Consider the following 23,204-nt stretch of genomic DNA (forward strand, 5'->3'; position numbering starts at 1 on the left):
CAGTTTTGAGCTTCCCATCTAGGATGTACCTTTCTATTTCCTCAGGAACACCCTCTAAGAACTCCATTTGCATTAGGAAAGACAGATCTTCCAGAGATTTAACGCTTGCTCCTGATACCCAGCCATCCCATTTTTTTTTACAATGTGGTAGGCGTGTCAGGAAAATGCCACGTCTGTTTTTCACCTTAGGGCTCTGAACCACCGACGGGCATGCTCGGGTGTTAGCCCCATTCTAATTCTGGCCTTTTTTAAAAAAAAGTTCATAGCTGTTCATGTGTTCTTTAGGCATTTCAGCTGCCACCTCTGCTAAGGGTCCACTGAGCTGTGGCCTCAGCTCCACCATATACTGGTCTGTAGAGAAGCTGTATCCAAGGTAGGCACTTTCAAAATTTTCTAAGAAGGCCTCTGTATCATCGCCTAGTTGTAGGTGGGGAATTTTTTGGAATGTGGAGCGGTACCTGGGAGAAGGACTGTTAGAGTTATCTGGTAGTCCCAGCTTAGCCCTTTCCAGAGCTAAGTGCTTCAGCTCTAACTCCGTATCCAAGCGTTTCGTCTCTGCCTTCAAGCGGGTTTGCCTCCTTTTCTGTCTCTAAGCATTTCGCTTCTCTCTCCTCCACTTCCAACTCCAAGCCCTTTAAGTCCATTTGTCTTTTGTGTTCTTTCTGTCTCTCTTCAACTTCCAATCTGGCTAATTCTAGTTTCTTTTGGACCTCACTTTCCGTCATCCTAGCCTTCCTGCACTTAGCCTAGCTTAACCTGAGAGCCTGAAGGGGGGGAAGCTTGTGAATTCCCTTGCAGGAACTTAACTACTCTGCCCTCAGGCAAAGGAAAAAAATCCAGCTGCTCTCAGGTTTAAAAAAAACAAAAACAAAAAAAAACCTCCCTGGTTTTCAAGCAGCCAAAAGAAAAAATGTGTCCTTTTAAAATCCTGAGGTCTGTGCTTCGGATTCAGAATGATCCCACCGAGTTGCCACTATGTCAGGGTTCCCTCCCCACACTGAACTCTGGGGTACAGATGTGGGGACCCGCATGAAAGACCCCCTAAGCTTATTTCTACCAGCTTAGGTTAAAACTTCCCCGAGGCACAAATACTTTTCTTGTCCTTGGACGGTATTGCTGCCACCACCAAGTGATTTTGATAAAAATCCAGGAAAAAGGGCCACTTGGAGTCCCTGTTTCCCCAAAATATTTCCCCAAGCCACTTCACCCCCTTTCCTGGGGAGGCTTGAGAATAATATACTAACCAATTGGTTACAAAGTGAGCACAGACCAAACCCCTGGGTTTTTAGGACACTGAAAATCAATCAGGTTCTTAAAAGAAGAATTTTATTAAAAAAAAAAAGGTAAAAGAATCACACCTGCAAAATCAGGATGGAAGGTAACTTTACAGGGTAAATAAAAAGATTTAAAACACAGAGGATTCCCCTCTGACTCTGCTTTCCAGTTACAAAACAGGAATGAAATTACCTCTTAGCATAGGGAAAATTCACAAGCTAAAACAAAAGATAATCTAACACCTTTCCTTGCCTTTATTTACAATTTTTGTAGTCTTACATGCTCATTTCAGGTAGGTTTTTACGAGATGTTTTTTCCTGCCTGCTCCCTCTCTCGTCCAGACAGAGAACAAACAGAAAGCACAAACAAAACCTTCCCTGTGGGCCCCCCCCCCCAAGATTTGAAAGTGTCTTTTCTTATTGGTCCTTTTGGTCAGGTGCCAACCAGGTTATTTGAGCTTCTTAACCCCTTACAGGTAAAGGAGGGATTTTATGCTACCCTTCTTGTCCATCCCCTCCAGCCCTTTCTTAGCACTGTAGAAGCCAGTAGCTGTTTCCTGTCCTAGGCTGCTGCACACACGTGTTACAGGCAGCAGCAGCATACGGTCTGGCGCATGCCACCTTGGTGATGTAGACTGAGCTGCAGACTGAGCTGGGCCCCTCACTGCTACTTCCAGCTGGTCTTTCTGCTCCTGGTCCAGCCATGCCCGAGCTCTGCCCAGTCTGCCTCTCCTCCAAACGGGCCCCCTCCCCTATACATTCTGGACTGCCCCTCCACACCATACACGTGTAACATGTAGCTTTAAACTATTCCTCTTTTGGATTAGGGATGATTAAATTAGTGTTACCTTCAGTTCTCCCCCCACACCCCTGACCCCAGTTTCACTTGTTTGGTGGTGCCCTGATGGTTTTCCATTGATAGTTTGGAGGGAGCATGGCTGGTCAGTTGAGCCTTGTGTTACATTGCCAGCTGACGAGTGAGAAGTGACGACTCCCTCTTGGGTGGATGGGTCAATCCCGGGGCCCGTTACCTCTCGGTGATTGATTTTTTTCCATTCCAAGTCCATAAAGTAGATTTTCAATATAAATGCTTTGTTCTGTACATATGACCCATACGTTGATCTCGCTGTCATTATGAGTCTTAACCATTTATGAGCTTTCTGTAGACACCTCCCATGACCATCCTCCAAGAGATGTTTGGGGTGATGGGTTTGTCAGGTCTCAGGTGAGAGCTGCTGGCAAAGATCAAGTGACCCTTTGCCAAGGGATCTCTGTGTCACTGTCTGGCACCCGTAGGCCAGGGAGAGGACGACTTTCTGCTAATGGCCTTCAGGACGGGTGCTGAGTTCATTGCAGTGCCCCTTGTCCCCTCTCCATTTCCCTTCTCGCTGTGCTGTCTGGGACGCTGCCCCGCTTCCTGCTCCCCAGGCCACCCCATATCTACTCCATGTGCCAGGCTGCTGGCAGCCCCCAGTGAGAGGCCATCCAGCCCATCAAACTGGTGCCCAACTGCTGGGCCTCAGGCCTTCTGGGGTGCACCTCTGTGAGTCCAATTGCCCCCTGCCCCAGAGGTGCTACAGGGGCATGTCCTTCTAGTGTGTCAGGGCTCCACCCTCTGGCTGAGGCCTCGGGGCACTTTCTTCCTCTCTCGGGGTACCAAGTGAAACAGAAAAAGAGCCGACTGTCGACAAACAAGGGTAAATAAAGGAAAGAAAAAAAGAAATGGGGGGGGGGTAAATGTGGACAGCTCCCATCACAATATGGGCCTCTCTTACTTCTGGGGGCCCTGGGAGCGTCTCCGTCCCCTTCAGCGTTTACTGGGTCTCCAGCGCAAGTTTTAACCTGCTTCCCCTTTGAGCTCCGGGGATCCCCACCCTCCCTCAGTGAAGGCCAGAGTCCTGAATGCTGCCAGCCCTCTCTTTGGGGCTGGAGATGCTCCACAGACTGTTCTCTTCCCAGGGTTGCCCCCATCTGAGTAGCGTAGGTCTGTCCTGTTAACTCATGCTCCAATCCTGGCATGGTTTTCAGTTGTAAACTGAGGAGCTGGGCCAGTCCAGACTAAAGCAGCAATTTAACCCTTTCTGTGCCAGTGTAGGGTTTATATAGCCCTTCACAGGCACCCAGGGAATGGCTCCCTATCAGCCCCATCCCTGATGTGGTGGGGCGACCCACTGGCAGCATTGCCTTTGAGGGTACTGCTCCCCCCCTCCCGCTTTACTGCCACCACAATGCCTGTCACCTTCACTTCCTGAGGGGTGACCCCCAGGTGGTGTGTTTTGTTATCCCTTTTTCTAACCCCCCCCCCCAAACCCCAGAATCTGTTGTGCACCCTCGGTAACTCACCTATGTCTCAGGCGACAAGGCGGGTCATGGGGCGCGGGTGATGCTATGCTGGAGATCCATCATCACTGAAGGAGTGGCAGCCTTGACCCCCCCCTTGAAGGTTGCCGGGATGCTGACATGCACGGGCGGAGAACTGGGGCTTGACTGAGTCCATGGACCATTTGGCCCACACTGTGTCACTGTAAAGCCTGCTCTGCATTGGTGCCAATTGCTGCTGGTGGCGTTGTGCCCATAAGTCTCTGTAACACTGTTTTCAGCAATGCCCCTCTGCCATGTACATTGGCCAAACCGGACAGTCTCTATGAAAAAGAATAAATGGACACAAATCTGACATCAGGAATCATAACATTCAAAAACCAGTAGGAGAACACTTCAATCTCTCTGGTCACTCAATAACAGACTTAAAAGTGGCAATTCTTCAACAAAAAAGCTTCAAAAACAGACTCCAACGTGAAGCTGCAGAACTGGAATTAATTTGCAAACTGGATACCATCAGCTTAGGCCTGAATAAAGACTGGGAGTGGTTGGGTCATTACAAAACCTAAACCTAATTTCCTCAATACTAATGTCTCCCTACTGTTACACACACCTTCTTGTCAACTGTCTGTAATGGGCCACTCTCTTACCACTTCAATAGTAATTTTTCCTCCCTTGGTTTCCTGCTGTTAATGGATTTATCTCGTTAGACTGACCTCACACTTGGTAAAGCAACCCTATCCTTTCATGTATACCTGCTCCTGTATTTTTCACTCCATGCATCTGATGAAGTGGGTTCTAGCCCACAGAAACTTATGCCCAAATACATTTGTTAGTCTCTAAGGTGCCACAAGGACTCCTCGTTGTTTTTGCTGTCTTCAGTGACTCGAGGGCATGAGCACCAGCCTCAGGCAGACTGGTAAGAAGCAGGGAACAAACCCCAAATTGGTTGTGAGGTCTATATGTAGATTTCACCAACCAAGTATCCAGTGTAAACGCTTCAGGCACTGTAACAGCATTAACGTGGAATCACAGACCATCCCCTTGGGTCATCCTACATATCTCACCATGCAGGTGAGCCAACCTTTGTGACAGATGGTCCCTTACACCATGGGTTCTCAACCTTTTTCTTTTTGAGGCCTCCCCAAAATGGTATAAAAACTCCATGGGCCACGATAACTGGTTTTCTGTATATACAAGCCAGGGCTGGCGTTAGGGGGTAGCAAGCAGGGCAACTGCCTGGGGCCCCATGCCACAGGGGCCCCCACAAAGCTACATTGCTTAGGCTTTGGCTTCAGCCCCGCGTGGTGGGGTTCAGGGGCCTGGACTTCAGCTCCATACGCTGGGACTACAGATTTCTGCCCTCGGCCTCGGTGAGTCTAATACTGGCCTTGCTTGGCAGCCCCCAAAAACCTGCTCATGCCCCCTCAGGGGGTCTCAGACCCCTGGTTGAGAACTACTGCCTTACACCACGAATCACAACAATGTTCAGGTTACTGCCAGTCCCAAAGGACCAGTCACTTAATTAGGTCAATTGAATCTTAGATCTCACAACAAAGACAACACTTGTAGCCAGTCCTGGCATAACCTGTATTGAGATTTATTTAAAAGGAAACAAGAGTTGTTTACAAAGTTAAAGTAGGTTAAAGCAGATGCAGAGGAGTTACAGTCTTAAATTTCAAAATGTAATAGAAGCTTCTATAATAAGCAAGCCCTACATATTCATTAGGACTAATGCAGGCTAAGCAGCTGGGGAACTCTTGCTTATGCCTAGAAACTTTCCCTCCAGAGTTCAAGTAGCATACAGATAATCAGTTCCTTCTGTATGGGGTTTTTTATCCCCTTCCTGCCATGTGCTCTGAGCTCCTGGGATCTCAGCTAATGGGAAGTCAAGAGTAGAACAGTTGTTTGTCTTCTTTAACATCCCATAATAGTCGATGTGGTGTTGATGGACCTCTCTTGCCAGGCAGGGTGTAATGCATTCTGTTGCCAATCAGCACTTCCCCTAGGTAAATTCTCTCTCCTGTCTGGTGATTTACATAGCCACAGAAGCTCACAATGCAACTAGTCAGATATTAATCCAGGCAGCAACTCACAAGCATTCAATAAAGTCTAAACACATTCTTGTCATTCTAATACCTGTTTTAACAATACTAACACTGGTGAGTCAGACTGATTCCAGCTATGCATTTGTCCATGTTCAATTAAGACATGGGCGCTTTTGCAAGAGTCACAGGCAGGATGGGCAGAGATGGTGTCTCTAGCTTCTGTTTGCCAGAAGCTGGGAATGGGTGACAGGGGATGGATCACTTGATGATTCCCTGTTCTCTTCATTCCCTCTGAAGCACCTGGCATTGGCCACTGAGCTAGATGGACCATTGGTCTGACGCAGTGGGTCGCTCTTTTGTTCATATTCTCTATCAGGAGTATCTACTCATTTGGACTCACTGGGGAGCCACAGAAAGAAACAAGGTGTGCTGAGGAAAGAAGACCCAGTCTCAGCGCTCCCGGGGTAATGCTTGCCAAAAGATAAAACTAGGCCCAGCCCATGAAAGGGGGCACTCCCAGGAGAGACTATATAGAGGCTGGAGCATCAAACAACTTTGTAAACCTGAGACAGCTGCTTTGGGGACAATGAGAACTGAAAGGGATCTCGAGAGGTCATGTAGTCCAGTCCCCTGCACTCAAGGCAGGTCAAACTATTATTTAGACCATCCCTGACAGGTGTTTGTCCAGCCTGTTCTTAAAAATCCCCAATGATGGAGATTCCACAACCTCCCTAAGTAATTTATTCCAGTGCATAACCACTCTGACAGGAAGTTTTTCCAAATGTCCAACCTAAACCGCCCTTACTGCAATTTAAGCCCATTGCTTCTTGTCCTATCCTCAGAGGTTAAGAACAACAATTTTTCTCCCTCCTCCTTGTAACAACCTTTTATGTACTTGAAAACTGTGATAATGTCCCCTCTCAATCTTCTCTTCTCCAGACTAAACAAACGCAATTTTTTCAATCTTCCCTCATAGGTCATGTTTTCTAGACCTTTAATCATTTTTGTTGCCCTTCTCTGGACTTTCTCCAATTTGTCCACATCTTTCCTGAAATGTGGCACCGAGAACTGGACACAGTACTCCAGTAGAGGACTAATCAGCGTGGAGTAGAGCGGAAGAATTACTTCTCATGTCTTGCTTACTATACTCCTGCTAATACATCCCAAAATGATGTTTCCTTTTTTTGCAACAGCGTTACACCGTTGTCCAGTGATTCTCAAACTTTTGTACTGGTGACCCCTTTCACATAACAAGCCTCTGAGGGTTACCCTGCTTATAAATTAAAAATTCTTTTTTGTATACTTAATACCGTTATAAATGCTGGAGGCGAAGTGGGGTTTGGGGTGGAGGCTGCCAGCTTGCTACTCCTGCATGTAATAACCTCGTGACCCCCTGAGGGGTCCTGACCCCTAGTTTGAGAACCCCTGCTGTTCACTCATATTTAGCTTGTGATCCACTATGACCCCCCAATCACTTTCCGCAGTATTCCTTCCTAGGCAGTCATTTCCCATTTTATATATGTGTGCTGCTGATTATTCCTTCCTAAGTGCAATACTTTTCATTTGCCCTTATTGAATTTCATCCTATTTACTTCAGACCATTTCTCCAAATTGTCTAGATCATTTTGAATTTTAATCCTATCCTCCAAAGCACTTGCAACTCCTCCCAGCTTGGTATCCTCCACAAACTTGATAAGTGTAACAGAGAGACTCTGCTACTGGGAGGTTTTCACCATGTCTCAGCGGGTTACACCCTTGTGGGAGGGGGCTAGGCCTGTACTGGAATAAGGACACTTTCAGCTTCACAGTGTGGCAGAACCTAGAACAGGGGTCTGAAACTCAAATGACCATGATGGCTACATGAGGACTAGTACATTGGCCCTAGGGCCGCATTACTGACACCTCACCCCTGCTGCCCTCAGCCCCGCCCCCTCTCCACCCCTTCCATGAGGCCCCGCTTCTTCCCACCCCTTCCCTGCCCCCATTCCAACCCCTTCCCCAAAATCCCCACCCCAACTCTGCCCCCCCTGCCCCCAGGGAGTGCAGGAGGGGTGTGGGGTGTGGTGGGGGCTGAGGGCAGGGAGTTTGGGTGTGGGGTGCAGGAGGGGTGAGGGGTACAGCAAGGGTGCAGGGGGCTCAGGGCAGGGGGTTGGGGTGCAAGAGGAGTGCGGGGTGCGGCAGGGGGTTCAGGGCAGGGGGTCAGGGTGCAGGGTGTGGCGGGGGCTCAGGGCAGGGGTCAGGGTGCAGGGTATGGCAGGGGGTCGGGGTACAGGAGGGGTGCGGCATGGGGCTCAGGGCAGTGGGTTGGCATGCAGGAGGGGTGCGGGGTGAGGCATGGGGCTCAGGGCAGTGGGTTGGCATGCAGGAGGGGTGCGGGGTGAGGCAGGGGGTCAGGGTGCAGGGTATGGCAGGGGGTCGGGTTGCATGGTGTGGCAGGGGGTTCGGCTGCAGGAGGGGTTTGGAGGGCAGGAACTGGCCTGGCGTGTACCGGGGGCAGGGCAGGGCAGGCTCCCTGCCTTCCTGCCTGTCTGCCCTGCCCCCGCAAGAGGCTGGAACATGGGGAAGGGGGGGCGGAGGGGCTGTGCATTTCTGTTGCTTGAGGCATCGCCTCCAGCAGCTCCCATTGGCCGCGGTTCCCCGTTCCCGGCCAATTGGAGCTGCTGGGGGCGCTGCCTAAAGTAACAGCCACCCACAACCCCTCCGCCCCCCTTCCCCATGTTCCAGCCTCTTCCCGGAGCTGCGCAGGGCAGGCAGGCAGGGAGCCTGCTCTGCTCCCGGTGCTCATCTGGCTGCTCTGGTAAACACTGGGGGAGGGCGGGGGGGCTGCGAGGGGCTCGCGGGCCGCAGAAAATCACCCCACGAGCCACGTGTTTGAGACCCCTGACCTAGAATTTCCATTAGTAGGGGAAAATCCTGGGGGGAATCGTCATGTGGATTGGAGAAAAACCCCGTCTGAAGTCTCTCACATTGCCCTTCTCGCTCTGGCAGGCTACAGATTAACGTCCACGTTTCGCTCCAGATCATCCCCTCCTCCCAGCAGGAAGGAAATGGCCGCAATGCAGCTGGCTCAGGTAAGGGATTATCAGGGAGCTGGTGGTGGGTTCTGCTTGGAGGGAGAGGAGCAGTAAATGCAAAGGAGGGTGGGAGCTGCTAGAGGTGGTGGGAGGCAGGAAATATCTGGGGTGGAGAAAGGGAGGGGACAGGATGTGACAAACCTGCTGAGACTTGTGTACTCTAGGGTGTGATGGGTTGTTACCCCCGGGGTGTAGTCTGGGGGGCTTCTGGGAAACGCTGTGCCCTCTAACCCTGAAGCTGGGCTGGCCCGTCTCACACTGCTTTGCTGGAGATTCAGCCAGCGTCTCCAGGCCCTGTTATCACCGAAAACGACAGCAGGTGGCGCCATGCATCCAGCTAAGCTACCTGAGTTCTTTACCTAAGCCACTCAAGGACAGATAGAAAACAAGAGCCAATTTCCTATCGATAAGTGATAGCAAAGAGATCAAAGCAGATTACTTAGCAAATAACCAAAAACTCAAACTAAGCATAATGTACCAGCTGGACAGAATTTGAATTAGCAATTTCTCACCCTGACTGACGATAGAAGCAGTCCACCAAGTTTCCATACACAAGCTAGAAATCCTTTTACCCTGGGACCAACACTTCCCCCAGTACAGTCTTTGTTCCTCAGCTCTCTTGTGTGGGGAATGAGGCCAAGAGATGATGTCACACCCCACCTTATGTAGCTTTTTCATATGGTGGGAACCCTTTGTTCCAAACTCAGTTCCCAGTCCAGTTTGTGGGAAAATACTGGTACCAAAATGGAGTTCAGTGTCATGTGGTCTGGTCACATGCCCTAGCATGCCCTGCTGAGTCATAGTAACTGAAACATTCACAGGAAGGCTAAGCTCTTTCATGGTCCATTTTCTTTGTTGATGAGCCATCAGCACTGTCTGGCTTCTTCACTGTTGTACCTGATAGGCTAGTTGTGGGTGTTACCCAGAGTGAGCACATTTGAAATACAGATACATAGTCAATATCCATAACTTCAGATACAAACATGATCCATGCACACAAATAGGATAATCATATTCAGCAAATCATAACTTTTCCAATGACACCACACATGACACATCTTGCACAAAATGCATCACAATTATGTCCTAATCATATTATAATCATACCACTGTGCTGAATGTGGGGTGTAGTGTCAGATAGGGCCTAATTTCAAGGCACAGGAGTTGGGAATGGAACTTCCCCTCTTTGTGGAACAGGAAATAACCCCCCAGCCAGGGCTGGGAAAACTTCCCAGACTCCCAGTGCTGGAGCCTGAATCTACTGACACTTCGTTAGTTACCACCACCCCCAATCTTTGTGGCAACTGCAAACTTTATCAGTGATGATTTTATCTTCTCTTCCAGGTCATTGATAAGAATGTAAAATAGCACAGAGCTAAGAACCAATCCTTGTGGGAACCCGCTAGAAATAAATCCACTCGACCATGGTTCCCCATTTACAATCCCAGTTTTTAATCTATTTAATGTATGCCGTGTGTATTTTATATCTTTCTAGTCAAAATATTGTGCTTAACCAAGTCATATGCCTTACAGAAGTCTAGGTATATTACATCAGTGCTATTCGCTGTGACCAAACTTTTGATCTTATCCAATAAGGATATCTAGTTAGTTTGATAGGATCTATTGTGTCCAGGAGAGAAATATTTATTGAACACTTTACCTCTTCTGCATTATTTTTGATAATTCTGCCATTTCCATCTAGTAATTTACCTCTACCATTGTTAGGATTAATTTTGTACTTAATATACTTTTAAAAACTTCCTTCTTATTTTCATTGATTGATCATTGATTTCTGTTAGCTTCCCTTACCAATTTTCTACAATTCTGACCTTCTAACTTACATTCTTTACTATTGACTTCCCCTTTCTTCCATATATTTTATTTGGAGAGTGTTGGGATTCCTACCAGGGAGCCACCAGCAGGGTCCAGAGACAGCCCCATCTCCTATATCAAGCTCTGGCTAGTAGGTATGTGATAAATGTGACGATCCTGCCTCCGTCTATCAGCTGGACGACACAAAGGTTCTCTCTTTCCACCCTCTGATGCCTCCTGGCTGCTCTAGGCAAGGTGGGGTGGACTCTGTTAACATGTGCCTCCCGGAGCTTCCATTTCCCTGGTGCTGCTGTTCTGTGAATAGTGGGGTTGTGACTGGGGCAGCAGGTACTGAGTGTTGGACTCTTTCTCTTTCAGGGGCTGGTGACCTTCGAGGAGGTGGCTGTGTATTTCACCAGGGAAGAGTGGGCTCTGCTGCACCCCACTCAGAGAGCCCTCTACAGGGATGTCATGCAGGAGAACTATGAGATGGTGGTCTTGCTGGGTAAGGATTCCCGTCCCCTCAGTTTTTAGAAGCTGTGGGGTCTCTAAAGAATCTGAGTAGTAATAACTTTATACCTTTATTCGTCATACAAGTTTTGACAAGTTTCCTTGCCCCCCTTTTTTTTTGCCTTATCTCCCACCCGCTAGTATAATTTTTGGACATGTGCCTTTTTGGTGCCATCAGTCATTTTAAAATTGCATTTAATGTATCCTTGTTGGCTACATTAATAACTGTAGCTTTTATGCCTTTTCCTCATTTTAAGAGGAAAATATGCTGCCTGTAGAATTCTAAATTGAGTAAATTGGTGTATGACTCATGCATGGCTGTATGACAGTCAGATGAGCTCCTCTTTTGATAGGAGAGCGTATAATGTTGCCATTCAGGACCCCACGGGTAAAGGGAGAACAGAGCTGTGGGAGGAGAGTAGAAGGGGGGAGGAGATAATTCTGGGGTGCCAGGACATGGGGAGAGTGTGTGCAGGGTTAGACCTAAGAATCAGCAGGGAGGGATGAGGTAGTGAGAGACGAGGAGGGAACACAAGAAGTTCCCAAGGTGCTGACTGAGAGTAATGGGATGAAGGGGAGGGGAGTGTGTAGGAAGGGCACCCACGAAGTGGGCTGGGTGGGTCAGTGGGAGAGAGGAGAGGTTTGGGGATCTAGAGCTGTGGGGGATCCCAGACCTTTAACCCCGAATCCCTACCGAAGCCTTGTTGCTTTAGAGCAGGGGTCGGCAACCTTTCAGAAGTGGTGTGCGGAGTCTTCGTTTATTCACTCTGATTTAAGGTTTCGCGTGCCGGTAATACATTTTAACGTTTTTAGAAGGTCTCTTTCTATAAGTCTATAATATATAACTAAACTATTGTTGTATGTAAAGTAAATAAGGTTTTTAAAATGTTTAAGAAGCTTCATTTAAAATTAAATTAAAATGCAGAGCCCCCTGGACCGGTGGCCAGGATCTGGGCAGTGTGAGTGCCATTGAAAATCAGCTCGCGTGCCGCCTTCGGCACACGTGCCATAGGTTGCCTACCCCTGCTTTAGAGCCTACACTCCAGGTTTATTTCTGTTCAGTTTCACTTCATTATACATTTTCCCCCCCGAAATATTATTATTTTAACTCTTGACCTCCCTCTCCCACTCATTACCCCAGCCCCATATAACCTCCCCATCTCTATGCACGGCGACCCTGGCCACTGATGCTGAGTCCTTGCTGCATTCCTCCCTCCCATAGCAGGGCCGCTACCCAGGCACAAATGGGCACTTTGTTGATGATGTCACAGGGTGGTAGTATAGCCTGTACAATTTTGACACCTATAAGATTACGTATTCCGAAGCCCTTCACACCAGTCGGGCTTATCTCTATACGCCGATACAGTCTGTTCATAGATTCAAGGGACTGGAAGGGACCTCGAGAGGTCATCGAGTCCAGTCCCCTGCCCTCATGGCAGGACCAAATACTGTCTAGACCATCCCGGATAGACATTTATCTAACCTACTCTTAAATATCTCCAGAGATGGAGATTCCACAACCTCCCTAGGCAGTTTATTCCAGTGTTTAACCACCCTTGACAGGAACTTTTTCCTAATGTCCAACCTAAACCTCCCTTGCTGCAGTTTAAGCCCATTGCTTCTTGTTCTATCCTTAGAGGCTACGATGAACAAGTTTTCTCCCTCCTCCTTATGACACCCTTTTAGATACCTGAAAACTGCTATCATGTCCCCTCTCAGTCTTTTCTTTTCCAAACTAAACAAACCCAATTCTTTCAGCCTTCCTTCATAGGTCATGTTCTCTAGACCTTTAATCATTCTTGTTGCTCTTCTCTGGACCCTCTCCAATTTCTCCACATCTTTCTTGAAATGCGGTGCCCAGAACTGGACACAATACTCCAGTTGAGGCCTAACCCGTGCAGAGTAGAGCGGAAGAATGTCTTGCTCAGAACACACCTGTTAATGCATCCCAGAATCATGTTTGCTTTTTTTGCAACAGCATCACATAGATCCCTTTCTGCCATACTCCTTCCTAGACAGTCTCTTCCCATTCTGTATGTGTGAAAATGATTGTTCCTTCCTAAGTGGAGCACTTTGCATTTGTCTTTGTTAAACTTCATCCTGTTTACCTCAGACCATTTCTCCAATTTGTCCAGATCATTTTGAATTATGACCCTATCCTCCAAAGCAGTTGCAATCCCTCCCAGTTTGGTATCATCTGCAAACTTAATAAGCGTACTTTCTATGCCAATATCTAAGTCATTGATGAAGATATTGAACACAGCCGGTCCCAAAACAGACCCCCGAGGAACCCCACTTGTTATACCTTTCCAGCAGGATTGGGAACCATTAATAACTACTCTCTGAGTATGGTTATCCAGGCAGTTATGCACTCACCTTATAGTAGCCCCATCTAAGTTGTATTTGCCTAGTTTATTGATAAGAATATCATGCGAGACCGTATCAAATGCCTTACTGAAGTCTAGGTATACCACATCCACAGCTTCTCCCTTATCCACAAGACTCATTATCCTATCAAAGAAAGCTATCAGATTGGTTTGACATGATTTGTTCTTTACAAATCCATGCTGGCTATTCCCTATCACCTTACCACCTTCCAAGTGTTTGCAGATGATTTCCTTAATTACTTGCTCCATTATCTTCCCTGGCACAGAAGTTAAACTAACTGGTCTGTAGTTTCCTGGGTTGTTTTTATTTCCCTTTTTATAGATGGGCATTATATTTGCCCTTTTCCAGGCTTCTGGAATCTCTCCTGTCTCCCATGATTTTCCAAAGATAATAGCTAGAGGCTCAGATACCTCCTCTATTAGCTCCTTGAGTATTCTAGGATGCATTTCATCAGGCCCTGGTGACTTGCAGGCATCTAACTTTTCTAAGTGATTTTTAACTTGTTCTTTTTTTATTTTATCTTCTAAACCTACCCCCTTCCCATTAGCATTCACTATGTTAGGCATTCCTTCAGACTTCTCGGTGAAGACCGAAACAAAGAAGTCATTAAGCATCTCTGCCATTTCCAAGTTTCCTGTTACTGTATCTCCCTCCTCACTGAGCAGTGGGCCTACCCTGTCCTTGGTCTTCCTCTTGCTTCTAATGTATTGATAAAAAGTCTTCTTGTTTCCCTTTATTCCCGTAGCCAGTTTGAGCTCATTTTGTGACTTTGCCTTTCTAATCTTGCCCCTGCATTCCTGTGTTGTTTGCCTATATTCATCCTTTGTAATCTGTCCTAGTTTCCATTTTTTATATGACTCCTTTTTATTTTTTAGATCATGAAAAATCTTGTGGTTGAGCCAAGGAGGTCTTTTGCCACATTTCCTATCTTTTCTACTCAGCTGAATAGCTTGCTCTTGGGCCCTTAATAGTGTCCCTTTGAAAAACTGCCAACTCTCCTCAGTTGTTTTTCCCCTCAGTTTTGATTCCCATGGGACCTTACCTATCAGCTCTCTGAGCTTACCAAAATCTGCCTTCCTGAAATCCATTGTCTCCATTTTGCTGTACTCCCTTCTACCCTTCCTTAGAATTGTGAACTCGATGATTTCATTATTACTTTCACCCAAGCTGCCTTCTACTTTCAAATTCTCAATGAGTTCCTCCCTATTTATTAAAATCTAGAACAGCTTCCCCCCAGTATCTTTTTCAACCTTCTGAAATAAAAAGTTGTCTGCAATGCAGTCCAAGAACTTATTGGATAGTCTGTGCCCCGCTGTGTTATTTTCCCAACATATATCTGGATAGTTGAAGTCCCCCATCACCACCAAATCTTGGGCTTTGGATGATTTTGTTAGTTGTTTAAAAAAAGCCTCATCCACCTCTTCCACCTGGTTAGGTGGCCTGTAGTAGACTTTTTTTTACCCCTTTTAGCCTAACCCAGAGACTCTCGACACTTCCGTCTCCTATGTCCATCTGCACCAATCAGTCCAAGTGTGTACATTTTTAATATATAAGGCAACACCTCCTCCCTTTTCCCCCTGTCTATCCTTCCTGAGCAAGCTGTACCCATCCACACCAACATTCCAATCGTGTATTATCCCACCAAGTTTCGATGATGCCAACAATGTCATAGTTGTATTTATTTATTAGCACTTCCAGTTCTTCCTGCTTATTACCCATATTTCTTGCATTTGTATATAGGCATCTAAGATACTGATTTGATCTTGCCTCCCAGTTTTGCCCTGACCCTCCTTTCTCTCTGCCATTATGGCCCATGCTCCTTCCTATTTCCGACCCATCTCCCAGGTCTCCATGTTCCCCACTTACCTGTGGGCTTTGCTCACCTGTCCCCGTCGAACCTAGTTTAAAGCCCTCCTCACTAGGTGGAACCAGACTGCTGGCACTTAACATTCAAAAGGTTGCAGAGAAGTTTTTAAACTAGGAGATGGGGGAAAGCCGACTGCTGCAGAGGAGCATGTGGATCGGACAGAGACTTCTCTTAGAGGAGAGTCTATTGATAGAGATTCTCTAGGTTATCGTCAGGAGCAGAGGATGGAAGAGGATAATGTAAGGGCCAGATCAGATGAGAAACATTCACATAAAGAATCGGACACATCAGAAAAGGGCAGACAAATAAACAATGACAAGTTTTTAAAGTGCTCATACAAAATGCTAGAAGTCTAAATAATAAGATGGGTGAACTAGAATGCCTTGTGATAAAGGAGGATATTGATATAATAGGCATCACAGAAACCTGGTGGACTGAGGACAATCAATGGGACACAATCATTCCGGGGTACAAAATATATTGGAAGGACAGAACAGGTCATGCAGAGGGGGAAGTGGCACTATTTGTGAAAGAAAATGTAGAATCAAATGAAGTAAAAATCTTAAGTGAATCCACATGTTCCATAGAATCTCTATGGATAGAAATTTCATGCTCTAATAAGAATATAACATTAGGGATCTATTATTGACCACCTGATCAGGACAGTGATAGTGATGATGAAATGCTAAGGGAAATTAGAGAGGCTATCAAAATTAAGAACTCAATAATAGTGGGGGATTTCAGTTATCCCCATATTGACTGGGAACATGTCACCTCAGGACGAAATGCAGAGACAAAATTTCTTGATACTTTAAATGACTGCTTCTTGGAGCAGCTGGTACGGGAACCCACAAGGGGAGAGGCAACTCTAGATTTAGTCCGGAGTGGAGTGCAGGAGCTGATCCAAGAGGTAACTATAACAGGACTGCTTGGAAATAGTGACCATAATATAATAACATTTAACATCCTTGTGGTGGGAAGAACAGCTCAACAGCCCAACACTGTGGCATTTAATTTCAAAAAGGAACTATGCAAAAATGAGGAGGTTAGTTAAACAGAAATTAAAAGGTACAGTAACTAAAGTGAAATCCCTGCAAGCTGCAGTAAAAGAACTAAAAGAAAGCCACCGTGGCTTAACAACCATGTAAAAGAAGCAGTGAGAGATAAAAAGACTTCCTTTAAAAAGTGGAAGTCAAATCCTAGGGAGGTAAATAGAAAGGAGCATAAACACTGCCAAATTAAGTGTAAAAATGTAATAAGAAAAGCCAAAGAGGAGTTTGAAGAACGGCTAGCCAAAAACTCAAATGGTAATAACAAAATGTTTTTTAAGTACATCAGAAGCAGGAAGCCTGCTAAGCAACCAGTGGGGCCCCTCGATGATCGAGATACAAAAGGAGTGCTTAAAGATGATAAAGTCATTGTGGAGAAACTAAAGGGATTCTTTGCTTCAGTCTTCACGGCTGAGGATGTTAGGTAGATTCCCAAACCTGAGCCAGCTTTTGTAGGTGACAAATCTGAGGAACTGTCACAGATTGAAGTGTCACTAGACGAGGTTTTAGAATTAATTGATAAACTTAATATTAACAAGTCACCGGACTAGATGGCATTCACCCAAGAGTTCTGAAAGAACTCAAATGTGAAGTTGCGGAACTATTAACTATGGTTTGTAACCTGTCCTTTAAATCGGCTTCTGTACCCAACGACTGGAAGATAGCTAATGTAACGCCAATATTTAAAAAGGGCTCTAGAGGTGATCCCGGCAATTACAGACCGGTAAGTCTAATGTCAGTACCGGGCAAATTGGTCAAAACAATAGTAAAGAATAAAATTGTCAGACACATAGAAGAACATAAATTGTTGGGCAAAAGTCAACATGGTTTCTGTAAAGGAAAATCGTGTCTTACTAATCTATTAGAGTTCTTTGAAGGGGTCAACAAACATGTGGACAAGGGGGATCCAGTGGACATAGTGTAGTTAGATTTCCAGAAAGCCTTTGACAAGGTCCCTCACCAAAGGCTCTTACATCAATTAAGTTGTCATGGGATAAAAGGGAAGGTCCTTTCATGGATTGAGAACTGGTTAAAAGACAGGGAACAAAGGGTAGGAATTAATGGTAAATTCTCAGAACGGAGAGCGGTAACTAGTGGTGTTCCCCAAGGGTCAGTCCTAGGACCAATCCTATTCAACTTATTCATAAATGATCTGGAAAAAGGACTAAAAAGTGAGGTGGCAAAGTTTGCAGATGATACTAAACTACTCAAGATAGTTAAGACCAAAGCAGACTGTGAAGAACTTCAAAAAGATCTCACAAAACTAAGTGATTGGGCAACAAAATGGCAAATGAAATTTAATGTGGATAAATGTAAAGTGATGCACATTGGAAAAAATAGCCCCAACTATACATACAATATGATGGGGGCTAATTTAGCTACAACGAATCAGGAAAAAGATCTTGAAGTCATCGTGGATAGTTCTCTGAAGACGTCCACGCAGTGCGCAGAGGTGGTCAAAAAAGCAAACAGGATGTTAGGAATCATTAAAAAGGGGATAGAGAATAAGAAGGAGAATATATTATTGCCCTTATATAAATCGATGGTACGCCCACATCTCGAATACTGCATACAGATGTGGTCTCCTCATCTAAAAAAAGATATACTGGCACTAGAAAAGGTTCAGAGAAGGGCAACTAAAATGATTAGGGGTTTGGAACGGGTCCCATATGTGTAGAGATTAAAGAGGCTAGGACTCTTCAGCTTGGAAAAGAGGAGACTAAGGGGGGGTATGATAGAGATATATAAAATCATGAGTGATGTGGAGAAAGTAGATAAGGAAAAGTTATTTACTTATTCGAATAATGCAAGAACTAGGGGTCACCAAATGAAATTAATAGGCAGCAGGTTTAAAACAAAAGGAAGTTCTTCTTCACACAGCGCACAGTCAACTTGTGGAACTCCTTGCCTGAGGAGGTTGTGAAGGTGAGGACTATAACAGGGTTTAAAAGAGAACTGGATAAATTCATGGAGGTTAAGTCCATTAATGGCTATTAGCCAGGATGGGTAAGGAATGGTGTCCCTAGCCTCTGTTTGTCAGAAGGTGGAGATGGATGGCAGGAGAGAGATCACTTGATCATTACCTGTTAGGTTCACTCCCTCTGGGGCACCTGGCATTGGCCACTGCGGTAGACAGGATACTGGGCTACATGGATCTTTGGTCTGACCCAGTTTGGCTGTTCTTATGTTCTAATTCTAACATATTGTGACATAATTCTCTAACCCAGGGGTCGGCAACCTTTCAGAAGTGGTGTGCGGAATTTTTGTTTATTCACTCTAATTTAAGGTTTCGCGTGCCAGTAATACATTTTAACGTTTTTAGAAGGTCTCTTTCTATAAGTCTATAATATATAACTAAACTATTGTTGTATGTAAAGTAAATAAGGTTTTTAAAATGTTTAAGAAGCTTCATTTAAAAATAAATTAAAATGCAGAGCCCCCGGACCGGTGGCCAGGACCCAGGCAGTGTGAGTGCCACTGAAAATCAGCTTGCGTACCATAGGTTGCCTACCCCTGATCTAACCAATTATATCCCACTACCCTAATTAACTTACACCTGGCAACATTAATTATACAGCAGAGAGAAACTATTAGAGAACGAGACTGATTAACAATGTAAAAGTGGTGACCATAAAGATAAAACAATACGGAAATGAGAGTTTCACAACCACAACCATTGATAAGTGATTTCTTGCCAGTCAGGATGCTATTAAACTAAGTTTTCTTAAACCATCTTAAGGTCTGTTTCTTTATCTGGTGGGGATGGGCACTATCGGGACAGGATTGTCTTCCTAACAGCCCAATACCACCTTATTTCAGTGTGATTGGTTTGGGATGTGAGGATGTGACCCTACGCTTCCCAGCTTATGGCTGCCCCTGCTGCTTAGCCAAAGGCCTTAGCCTGAGAACAAGGCCTCAGACTATCCTGGTGAGAGAAGGCCCATACACAGGCGGACTGTGATTTTGATTCTTTGTTTTTATACCCCTGTAAGTAGCTAAGTGATAAAAAATACACCTAAGTTCTTCAAGTATAGGCTTTACAGGCAGGCTTGAATATCTCTATTCTAACAGTGGGTTCTACCCCTTCCCCCATTCTGTGTCTGTCTTGTCTATTTAGATTGTAAATTCTTCAGGGCATAGGCCATCTACTATTCTGTGTTTGTACTTGTCCTAGCACAATGGGGACCCACTGTTAGTGGGTCCTTAGGCACTAAGGCAATGCATATGATTTATAATAATAATAACTCTCATGCCACTTTGAGCCAAGGAAGCTGGCCTTGGGATGTTACTGCTTAAAAATGAGCTGGGGTTAAAACCATGGAATATTCTTTGTGACAAGTATCCCACAAATTCCATTGACCTCCCTTCTTTTCATTGCCTGGAGTAGGGTTTCCAATTTCCAAACCTGATGTGATCTCGCAGCTGGAACGAGGGGAAGAAGCATGGGTCCCTGACCTCCAGGGCTCTGAGAAAGAAGTGCTCCCGAGAGCTCCCTGCACAGGTGAGGAATTGGTTAAACCAACTCAAAGACTGTTTAGGAATGCAGGAAACATTAGGGATGCCCTACAAAGATCCTGTGAGCTCTCCAAGTTCAGGATTGTTCCCTGCAGATGTGGAATCATTACGGCAGATGTCACTCATGGCATCCCTCCTATTCTGACTGACAACTGGCAGCAGGTCCCTCCCCGATCTCACTTTCCCCTGAGTGTTCTGGTGAGATGCGGACCAAAACTGATCCCTTCCTCTCTCCTCTGGGGAAGGGTTTGGAGAAAATCAGCTCCTGATAATTTTCATCTCTCCCACACATATTTTGGTTTGTTCATCCCTTTTTCTATTCCTCTGAGATTTCCTTTCTTTCTGGTGCAGGGAGTGACCGATATCTGGATTCTCTTTGTCTGCCATCAGGTGATGGGCTGGTGAGTGAGAATGAGGAGGAGAAACCCCATCAGGAAGATGCTGAGCAAGTAGAACCACATGGAACGTTATCAGGAAGATGCAAAGGGAATGTTTCCAGGAGTTGTGCACTCCAAGAAAAAGAAAAAGCCTGTGAGACTCAGGAGAGGCCAGAGGAAAACTTCAGTAGCCTCCCAGACGTTGTAACACGTGACAGAATCAACTTGGAAGAGACACGCTACACGTGCTCTGAGTGCGGGAAAATCTTCAGTCGGAGCTCAGACCTTATCAGACATCAGAGAATCCACACAGGAGAGAAGCCCTACACGTGCTCTGAATGCGGGAAAAGCTTCACTTGGAGCTCACACCTTATCAGACATTGTAGAATCCACACAAGAGAGATGCCCTACACGTGCTCTGAGTGCGGGAAAAGCTTCTATGGCCGCTCACAGCTTATCACACATTCTAGAATCCACACAGGAGAGAAGCCCTACACGTGCTCTGAGTGCGGGAAAAGCTTCAGTCAGCGCTCAGTCCTTATCAGACATCAGAAAATGCACACAGGAGAGACGCCCTACACATGCTCTGAGTGCGGGAAAAGCTTCAGTCACAGCTCTGCCCTGAGCAATCATAGGAGAATCCACACAGGAGAGACGCCCTACACATGCTCTGAATGCGGGAAAAGCTTCACTTGGAGCTCACAGCTTATCACACATTCTAGAATCCACACAGGAGAGAAGCCCTACACGTGCTCTGAGTGCGGGAAAAGCTTCAGTCAGCGCTCAGACCTTATCGGACATCAGAGAATTCACACAGGAGAGAAGCCCTACACGTGCTCTGAATGCGGGAAAAGCTTCACTCGGAGCTCACACCTTATCAGACATTGTAGAATCCACACAGGAGAGATGCCCTACACGTGCTCTGAGTGTGGGAAAAGCTTCTATGGCCGCTCACAGCTTATCACACATTCTAGAATCCACACAGGAGAGAAGCCCTACACGTGCTCTGAGTGCGGGAAAAGCTTCAGTCAGCGCTCAGTCCTTATCAGACATCAGAAAATGCACACAGGAGAGACGCCCTACACATGCTCTGAGTGCGGGAAAAGCTTTAGTCACAGCTCTGCCCTGAGCAATCATAGGAGAATCCACACAGGAGAGACGCCCTACACATGCTCTGAGTGCGGGAAAAGCTTCAAGCAGAGCTCACACCTTATCAGACATCAGAGAATCCACACAGGAGAGAAGCCCTACACATGCTCTGAGTGCGGGAAAAGCTTCAGTCACAGCTCTGCCCTTATTAGACATCAGAAAATTCACATGAGAGAGAACTGTAATAAATCCCTTGACTAGGGCTGGCCAAAGATTTTTTTTTTTTTTTAAACAAATCACATTTGCTAATTCCCACATAGTGATTTTTGCACTGTCTTCACTGTGGCCTCTCAGCTCCACCAGATCAGTTACCTGCTTCTGCCTTTTGCAGTTCACCCTTCTTTGGGGTCAGTCCTGTGATCTTTTCGATCAACTCCTTTCCTTTTGAGTTGTAGGAGTGTGTGTCCCTCCAGCCAGGAATGTTCATTAGCTCCAGGTGGGAGAGAGAGGTTTGATCCCAACAAGCTACACTGAGGCAAAAACTACCTGTGCCTTACGTCCACTAGGACTGTATATAGCGTTGGCTGCTCAAGTTAGTGATCTTGGTGTAAAAAGACAATTTATAGTTGTAGTTCAGATGCCGCCCAGGTGCAGTGGTTGGCATTAGCTTTCCCCTTGACCTGACCTAAACTCCATCACTTTTCCTAGTCTAAACAAACCCTGAGCATCACAGTTATACTGTTCCGCCATTTCAAAGCAATTGTTAGTCATCAAGTTCCCTCTTGGGGAAGAAATTGTTTCATTCCCAGTTGCTCTGTTGTTGCTTCAAGTTGTGTTGGAGAGCAGATCTTTTTACTACCATTTTCCTCACTTAAAATATATTGAACTATAACAAAGAGCAGGAACAGGGCAGGGATAGGGAAAAATTGTCATTTCACCCTGTGGAAGCAGAGAAAGAACTGACAGCAAGGGGATGCAGTGCATGACAGTTTGTTAGCAAGAGTCAGGCTAACTGTAACCCTAATAACATGAGATTTGTAGAAGCGAGGAATGTGTGAGGCGAGTGGGAAAGAACTGTGTGAGAAGTTGTTGCAACCTTGTGTAGATAATATGGAATGTAGACTAAGAGTCTACATCAGTGAGCAAAACAAGATATCAGAATGACCTATGTATAAACAAAATGCAGGTGTTGCTCATTGTCTGTAACAAAAGGTATAAATGCTTGCTGTAATTGTTTACCTGTTGAGAGACCTGTTTAGCTCTCTCCCTCTACGCAATTGCTTGAGAAAATAAAGTATCTGACTTGCTGTACCCAAACAAAAAGTGAGAACTCTGTTATTCTCCGACAATTTGGGTATGTAGAGGTAATTTGGAAACTGGCTAAAGGCAATGAAAATTTAACAGTCCCTAGTGTAGTGTTAATCACAGTCCATTGATATATAATGGGGTTGTTGTACAGTCTTAGTCATAAAACACAATACATCATACTTAGTACATAAGGTGGACACTCTATAAGCTGTATGAAAGGCATACTTTTCAACTTGATATATATTTTGGAGCATGTGAATTTGCCCTTGTATTTCAGAGATTTTCTGAACCTCTGGTAACAGTGAAAGCAAATTTTGAAATCGATCAGGTGTGACGGAGCAGGGAGCGGGGCAGATTTGACCTGGGAATGTTGCAGGGGGGTTGCATTGGGGATGGGGGACTTCCCTTGAAGGAAGCTACCTGAGCTGTAACCTGAGCCAGGAGGGGATTGGGAGAAATGACACCTTCTGCCCGGGAGACTGAACAAAGGGCAGGAGGAGCTGGGGGGAGGGGGAAGAGAGGAGCTGCTGGAAGAGTGAGTAGTTTTTCTCAGTTTTGGGCTGGGTGGTGCAA

At 45.8% G+C, this 23,204-nt stretch overlaps 1 protein-coding gene across 1 annotated transcript in view; it reads left to right on the top strand.

Annotated features, from left to right (window-relative positions):
- Nucleotides 1–22,633, top strand: part of LOC135889374 (zinc finger protein 420-like) — a 63,696-nt gene extending 41,063 nt beyond the window's left edge. Inside the window, exon 2 of the mRNA XM_065417242.1 lies at nucleotides 20,537–22,633. Coding sequence (XP_065273314.1) covers nucleotides 20,537–21,584 — 1,048 coding nt within the window. The 3' untranslated portion in view covers nucleotides 21,585–22,633. The remainder of the gene's footprint in view (nucleotides 1–20,536) is intronic.
- The last annotated feature ends 571 nt before the right edge of the window (nucleotides 22,634–23,204 follow it).

This window comes from Emys orbicularis, chromosome 15, assembly GCF_028017835.1.
Source record: "Emys orbicularis isolate rEmyOrb1 chromosome 15, rEmyOrb1.hap1, whole genome shotgun sequence".
In the NCBI taxonomy this organism is placed as follows: Eukaryota; Metazoa; Chordata; order Testudines; family Emydidae; genus Emys; species Emys orbicularis.